Source organism: Oryza sativa, chromosome 1 (assembly GCF_034140825.1).
Source record: "Oryza sativa Japonica Group chromosome 1, ASM3414082v1".
NCBI classification, from domain to species: domain Eukaryota; kingdom Viridiplantae; phylum Streptophyta; class Magnoliopsida; order Poales; family Poaceae; genus Oryza; species Oryza sativa.
In genome coordinates, this window is record NC_089035.1 from 21,109,869 (window position 1) to 21,117,609 (window position 7,741).

A 7,741-nucleotide genomic window follows, 5' to 3' on the forward strand; every position below is an offset into this window, starting at 1 on the left:
AAAGATAGAACAATATTCTAATAAAAAGCCTAAAAAAGAGGTTTCCCCTTTTGAAAAAAAGGGACCTACCCCCGAGCTAGCTTTCTAGAGTGAATCTAATACCCTACATACTTTTTTAAACCATATAGAGATTAGTGCCGCGAGAGATGGCATAGGGGTTGTTTGGTTTGCTCACAAAGTTTGCCAAAGGTTGCCACACCTCATGTTAGGCAAGTTTGACCAAATTAGTCTATTGTTTGGTTCATAGTCACACTTGTGGCAAGATTTCTTCTCATCTATTAGGGTCCCACATGTCATCAACTCAACAAAGTGTGGCATAATCCAATTTTGCTAGCTAAGGTGTGGCTCACTTTTTGTAAGCCACAACTTATGCAAGTGTGGCAAAAAATATGGTGAATGGTGGCAAACTTAGTATAGCATCCAAACAGCCCCATAGTCCATTACTCCATCACCTCTTCGAACGTGCCGGCTCGCACCACCGGATCTCGAGCAACCTGATGGCCTTGCCGTTGCGTCCCTGCTCGTACACGGCGTTGAGCGTCTCCTTCATCTCAAGGCAGCACCGCTCGAACACGTCGTCGTGGGCCACTATTTTTTAATTTTATTTTTTTGACCGATATGTGGGTCTAAATATTTTGTTTTAGTTTTTATATTTATTAATTTTTTGCCATATCACATAAAAACCGAGTCAAATTAACTACGTAGTAGTGCCACGTCAGCCTAAAATCGACATCAAAACCACCATAAGCTCTATGTTGCACTTTTAACAGTTGAGAGATAACGCTGTATCTTGTTTTCTAATCGAAGGATGAAAAATCAGATTAGTAGACGGAGATACCTCCGATGACCTGGGCCGTAAAAGGCCCATAATCCGACGGATCACGTCTCCCCCAAATCCAATCCCGCCGTTTCCTCCCCCCGTTATTTGAGGGGAAAGAGACGCTCGCATCTCGCATCCACACCCCAAATTCCAAATCGCTACCTCCCCCAAGAACCCTAGCTCCCTCTCCCCCCCTCTCTCTCTCTCTCTCTCTCTCTCTCTCTCTCTCTCTCTCTCTTTGCAGCCGCCGCCGCCGCCGCCGCCGCCGCCGCCGCGTCCGCTTCGACTCCCGCCGCCAGGTTCTCTCTCTCCAGCGCGCAGGCACCATGGCCGAAGCCGAGGTTAAGGACAACGAGGTTTACGAGGAGGATCTCGTCGACTACGAGGAGGAGGTGGAGAACGGCACCGACGGTGGCGCCAACGCCGCCAACGCCTCCGCCGATGTCGTCAAGAAGTGCGTACCCCCCAAGGGTTTGCTTTGTTTTCTCTCGCTAGGGTTAGGGTTTCGTGGTTGAGTCGGTTGGAGGGCCCTGATCTGAACTTCTTCTCTGTTGGACAGGGGGTACGTGGGGATCCACAGCTCGGGGTTCAGAGACTTCCTGCTCAAGCCGGAGCTGCTTCGCGCCATCCAGGACTGCGGGTTTGAGCACCCTTCCGAAGGCAAGCTCATATGCTCTTTTCTTTTTTTCCCCTTGTTGATGCTACTGCTGCTAGCGTTCCATCCTTTTGGAGGCCTTTAAATTGAAATCTAAATAAATGATGTGTGGAGTGGCAATCATTTTATTCTGAATTCGATATAGTCCGAGTAGTCACTTAAAAACCAACACTAACCCAGGTGTATATTAATTTGGTTCAAGGACTTTATAGATCTATAAATGGGCTAAAACTACTAGGATGGCGTTATCTAAGTGGTAACTGAAAATTCGAAAGTCACTTGTGTCACGTGCGTGCCCCTCTGTTTCTTTCATGTTAATTTCTTATTAATCTTATTTATTTCCTATAATAGCTTCTTACACTTATTTATTTCCTGTAATACCTTAATCAACCTTCATGCTTGCTACTGCCTCGTTACGTTATCTGAACGAGCCTTCAAATTTTGAGCCCATATGATGAATAAAAAGGCTTGATTGGAATTCTTTAAGTAGCATAGTTAACTGAGTTCGAATTGTTCTGACCAGACACAATACATAGTTGACAAGCTTGACTAAACTGATGGTTTTACTGGAAAAAAAAGGGGGAAGTAGTGCTTAGATTGGTCTCGCTGTGAGCTAAGACTGTCAATACATTTAGACTTATTTAATTGGAAAAAACAGCATGCTGAGATTGGTATCACTCTGGTTGTGCACTAGGATCATCCTTGCATTTAGACTGCTTTTGGTGGGGAGAAGGGAACCGGTGCTAAGCTGCTTGTGCGTTAGGACGGTCCATGCATTTAGACCGCTTTTGAACTTGGTGGACTAGGTGGTTTTATGGTCAACTGGTGTCAAACCAGCACTGGTTGAACTGGCTGAGCCAGTGATTCACCAAGAAGGAAGACCCAATGTCTCCTCAAGGGCTCCAACTTCATTTTACTGTAAAAAATAGTGAAAATAGCTTGCGGGTGGAGGATTCGCTCTACGACGGTGGATGCCAGGTCCTGTTGCCATCCCACCACCTCGTCATGTGTGTTTGTATTGAAACATACATGCAACATAAACTTTATTGAGCTGTGGACCACTGGACTGGTGAACCAAGAATTTGGCCGGGTCACTGACCAGTTCAACCTTTCATACTATGATACTGTACTATATTTAGATGCCTCGGAGTGAATGCAATATATAATTACTGCAAAGGCAAGCAATTGGTTGTTTTTAAGGTGCTATTTTCTCCATTAGCTAACATGGGCATATGCCATATATATTTAAACTTTGAATGCATTCCCTAGGCATTGATGCACTTGCCCACTCCACTTTTGCAGCCAGCTCTCCTGTTTCTGGGACAGTTCATCTAGAAGTAACTAAGTATTAACTCAAACAGAAAACAATAAATGAATTGATTGTGCATGAACATTTGCTCGTCCTAGTGCTTATTTCTAGTACCAAATAAGATTATATACACTCTAGCATTCATTATTTTTCCATTCTTTCCAAGCGTGTTAATGAAAACGTCATTTTGCTAATGTGCAGGTACAATTTTATCTGACAATTTTAGTTGGGAGGAGAATGTGGTAAAAACTTTCAATTAACGGCGACAGGAGGTTAAATAGTTTCTCACTGGGGTACTGCTCCAATTTTGTTTGGCTCTACACCAGTGCAACACGAATGCATCCCACAAGCCATTCTTGGAATGGATGTCATCTGCCAAGCAAAATCTGGGATGGGGAAGACTGCTGTTTTTGTTCTCTCAAGTCTTCAGCAAATTGATCCTGTTGCTGGTCAAGTTGGTGCACTTGTGCTATGTCACACAAGGGAGCTAGCTTACCAGGTATATATTTATGTCTTAGTTTAATTATGTCCAATATGTCTGCATATACTAACTGTCTCTTTACTTAATATAATGTTGTAGATTTGCCATGAATTTGAGAGGTTTAGCAAGTACCTTCCTGAGGTAAAAGTTGCGGTCTTCTATGGTGGTGTTCACATAAAAAAACACAAGGATCTGTTGAAGAATGACTGCCCTCATATTGTGGTTGGAACACCTGGAAGGATACTAGCTCTAGCTAGAGAGAAGGATCTTTCCTTGAAGAATGTGAGGCATTTCATTCTTGATGAATGTGACAAGATGCTCGATTCACTTGGTAGGCTGCTGTTCCTTGTTCAAGTGACCATCATTCTACACCCAGAATATGTTTACTTTGCGATAACTTTTCTACCCCTATTTGTATCATATCAATATATCATACATTGCTCTGTTATATTCTTATTAATGCATTTGTTTCTTCAGACATGCGTAGAGATGTGCAGGAGATCTTCAAAATGACACCCCATGATAAGCAAGTGATGATGTTTTCAGCGACCCTTAGCAAGGAGATCCGCCCAGTTTGCAAGAAATTCATGCAAGATGTAATGTCATGTGGCCTATCTCATTTCAATAGCGCTTCTTCTTACTCTGGCATACTACCATGATATGAGTGGTGGCAGTTCTGTTGTCAGTAGATCAAAGGGATTTCTGATTTTTGTACACTTCTCCATTGGTCGTAGTTCATCAATTACTACCTGAGTGTTCCTATTGGCTGCAAGTGAAGTCTTCTGTCAATGTGAACCATCTGGGGAGAATGCGGGTGTTGGGGTTGGGAGGGCACCGTTATTGTAGATTGTACAAGGCCAGTGCGGCTTTTCTCCAATTGTCTGCATGCTTGAACTGGACTCCGCTTTATCAGAGTAAACTGCTTCTGTTTCTCCTACCCTTCTCATGGTCAGTGTGGACAAAGCAGCTTCCTCTTGATGCTAGTTCTTGTAGCAAGCACTGCCCCAGAACTTCTTCTCTATGATTTGGTCAAATGTCAGTGTCCATTGTCATAGCTGAAGTTCAAATACCAGTGCCCAATTCATAGCTGAAGTTCCCTTAGGAGGCTCAAAATTTTGATGCAAGAAGAATTGATATGCTATTCTTATTGGTGTGGCTAGAACATTGGCACACAGAAATTCTAATACCTTTATCTACCATTTGTTATCTTACAGCCTATGGAAATTTATGTTGATGATGAGGCTAAACTGACCCTTCATGGGCTAGTTCAGGTACTATTTAATTATCAATTTGTCATTTGAACCACTTTTCTGTTTATTTTGTACCAACCCCCCGTTTTCTGATTCCAGCACTATATTAAACTAAGTGAGGCGGAGAAGAACCGGAAATTGAATGATCTCTTAGATGCACTGGACTTCAATCAAGTTGTGATATTTGTTAAAAGTGTTAGTAGAGCTGCAGAACTGAACAAGCTGCTTTGTGAATGCAACTTTCCTGCGATCTCCATACATTCTGGAATGACACAGGAGGAGAGGTTTGTTCTCTTGAATTCCTTCGTGGCCTGGTCTTTTAGGTTCTTGTGTTTTGTGCTTGTTTTATCTGTTATTAAAATAACAATAATCTATGCTGATGGTGGTGGTTGTCTTATTTTATTTATCTTTTTCTTTGTTGTCATGCTTTAGATGATGTCAGATATTTCATCAACCTAATTCAAATCTATATTTCTAAAGCTGGCGGGTCTCTCGGCCAGCTGATTGGTCGAGCTGGTGGCTCTATATTTTGTTGACACGTGTAAAGCAACCGGCGAACACTCGCGTACATCCAGAGTCGGAACTCGAGAGAGATCAGGAGAGGGGAAAAAATCGAAGCTAGTGAGCCACATACGCACATACACCTGGGCCTAGCGCCACATACGCCTGTTCCAGTTTGCTCAATGGTGCTACAAGCTTACGCCTGTCCTCGCCTCCTCGTGTTTGTCAACCTGTCAGCCTGAGGGTGTACAGTAGTAGAAACTAGCAAGCAAACATGGTTGACTCAGGTTCTAATGCTTTGTCTTAGCCCAACAACAATCAATCCATCTATCCTTAGCTAAAAGTATGTGGTAAAACTTGATTATATTGGACCAAATAACCATCAGGCCCAACTTTACTGAAATGAAAATAAACAAGTCATTTATATACCTCACAAGTAAAAAAATTTTAAATGCAATTCTGAGCATTAAAATCACATTTATAACTAATTCGTTATACAAGTACTTCGTTTCAATTAAAGTATAACATATTCAAATATATCTTCACAAAAAAATATCGTAGTTTAATTTGAGGTTTTTTGGAATAATATGATTTGCTTCACAATAAAACGAAGCTGAAAATTCATCAGAAAGTTTTTATCATAATCTATATTGAAAATAACACATAAATAGTATAACATGGGCTATAAAGTAAACGCGCGAATCGGCGTGTTAATTTCCTAGTGTATTCTATAATCTGTACATTTTTCTGGTGCCTATAATTGCTTTGTGGGTCAACCATAGTGCATTATCCATGTGAGTGTTATGATGTAAGCATGGATGGAGTTGACCTATTATTTCATACGTTCGTATTTACTTTATATTATTTCAATAGTTATGCCTAATAAAGTTAGCATATCTTTGAGACATTAAGGAAACTTGTTGAAATTAACAGCATGCCACGAAGCAGGATTCACCTGTGTTTGGTTTATGCCCTCAATTGTTGTTCTCTAGACCTTTTATACTATTATTATATGAATACTTTTGTTGGTGGTGATGGTCTGCCTGCCAACCTACCCTCAGCCACCACTTTATTGCTGGCAATGAAATAGACATGATCAGGGTTTCAGATCATACCACTATAGCCATTAAATGATTGAGGAGTTCTGATAGTTATTCCCTGACCAGTTGTGGCGGTTTGATCCCTGCCAAGAATCCTTAATGTTTGATCCTTATCTAATGATGGAGCTTTTACAGGCTTACCCGGTACAAGAACTTCAAGGAAGGACACAAGAGGATTCTTGTGGCTACTGATTTAGTTGGCAGGGGAATTGATATTGAACGTGTCAACATTGTCATAAACTATGACATGCCCGATTCTGCTGATTCGTATCTACACAGGGTAATTTTAACATCACTTCACTGCTTCTCTTTAAGTTCTTTCTCTTGCTGACATTCTATCCTCCAGGTTGGAAGGGCTGGGCGTTTTGGAACCAAAGGACTTGCAATAACATTTGTTTCCTCTGCCTCTGACTCTGATGTTCTTAATCAAGTTAGTACAACTGATCATTTTAATTTTGTTGCTTAACTGGTGTGATGACAAAGCCTCACTGTAATTTCTCATGCATGATGTTTTAAGGTGCAAGAAAGATTCGAGGTTGACATAAAGGAGCTTCCTGAGCAGATTGATACTTCGACATATAGTAAGTGTTGTTTACCTTGTTATTCCAGATTAATTTGTAATACCATATCATATGATTTGTTCAAAGAACTGATTTGTTGTATTTTGATTTGTATTTTCCAGTGCCTTCTTAAAGATCCGGGTGGATTGCTTAAAGCTTACATTCGAACGGAAACGAGAGTATCTCCTTGAGATACGGCATATTAAGAATCTATCGGATAACTAAAAACTTAGTGTGAGAAATGCTGCCCTATCTATACTTAGACAGCAGTTTAGATCTGCTGCTAAGTGCTGAATGCCCCGTAATAATACTTGAAATGATGTATCTGGGCAATTGGGCATGTACGTATTTGAATTGCAGTCGTTCATTGTAATTCCGAGAATTTTATTAGGATTTGTTTGTGTTAATTTTGCTACTCCGCAGATGCTAACGTGGGTTAGTTTATAGTACTTTGTTTATGGTACTTTTGAGGATTTCAACCGCGTTTCTTACCGTACATTTTGTTCCATTATCTTTTTATTTATTTATTTCACGTTTTATGCTGCTTCCGTTCTCCTGGCAACCCTCATGGATGGACTGATGGACACATGGGTATGATTTTGAGTAGCAGTTCAAGTTTAGTACATGGGAAAAGTGGCTCTTTTCAAATTTGGCTCCGTACCTCACAATATCGTCACTAAGAGCAGGTACATAAGCTAGTTATTAACATATTTTAAGGAGATAAAAAAGAAGAGAGAAGAGTAGCGGGTTATAAATTTGTAGCCAGTTATAGCACGGACTTCAAGACGTAATGCGTGAGACTGGATATCAATAGTGTAGTATGTAACTATCGTATGAATTAGCTATTAAAATAAATATATGATTTGGAGCTAGTAGTTGGCTATACTATTGAACTTCTCTAATTACATGCATTGGTCAGCCTAAGTATTTCGCATGATATTCTGATCATTTGGATGTTATCTTCTTTCAAGTTGACTACCGATTCATCACGGGCATCGCTCTCGCGAAGTATAAAGACTCACCTACATGTAAACTATATCCCCTACACGTAAACCATATCCAAGC

The 7,741-nt window shown here is 40.8% G+C and overlaps 1 protein-coding gene across 2 annotated transcripts; it reads left to right on the forward strand.

The window, feature by feature from the left end:
* Positions 1-938: 938 nt before the first annotated feature.
* AIP1 (DEAD-box ATP-dependent RNA helicase 56-like) lies at positions 939-7,221 on the forward strand. Of its 2 annotated transcripts, none has more exons than NM_001401631.1 (11): positions 939-1,274; positions 1,380-1,480; positions 3,111-3,283; positions 3,365-3,596; positions 3,743-3,861; positions 4,480-4,536; positions 4,615-4,799; positions 6,252-6,396; positions 6,463-6,546; positions 6,634-6,697; positions 6,799-7,221. In NM_001401631.1, exons 1-11 carry the CDS (start codon positions 1,147-1,149, stop codon positions 6,807-6,809), a joined length of 1,299 nt encoding a protein of 432 aa, NP_001388560.1. In that variant the 5' UTR covers positions 939-1,146; the 3' UTR covers positions 6,810-7,221. The 2 variants fall into 2 exon arrangements, with proteins under 2 accessions (NP_001388560.1, XP_015621978.1); XM_015766492.2 differs by having other exon boundaries at positions 955-1,274; positions 2,986-3,283; positions 6,799-7,172.
* The last annotated feature ends 520 nt before the right edge of the window (positions 7,222-7,741 follow it).

Excerpts from the sequence above, each read along its gene's own strand:
- AIP1 (NM_001401631.1), top strand. The coding sequence starts at position 1,147 with ATGGCCGAAGCCGAGGTTAAGGACAACGAGGTTTACGAGGAGGATCTC. Across the intron at positions 4,537-4,614 it reads CCCTTCATGGGCTAGTTCAG|CACTATATTAAACTAAGTGA; the intron begins GTACTATTTAAT and ends TTCTGATTCCAG. Across the intron at positions 6,547-6,633 it reads ACTCTGATGTTCTTAATCAA|GTGCAAGAAAGATTCGAGGT; the intron begins GTTAGTACAACT and ends TGATGTTTTAAG.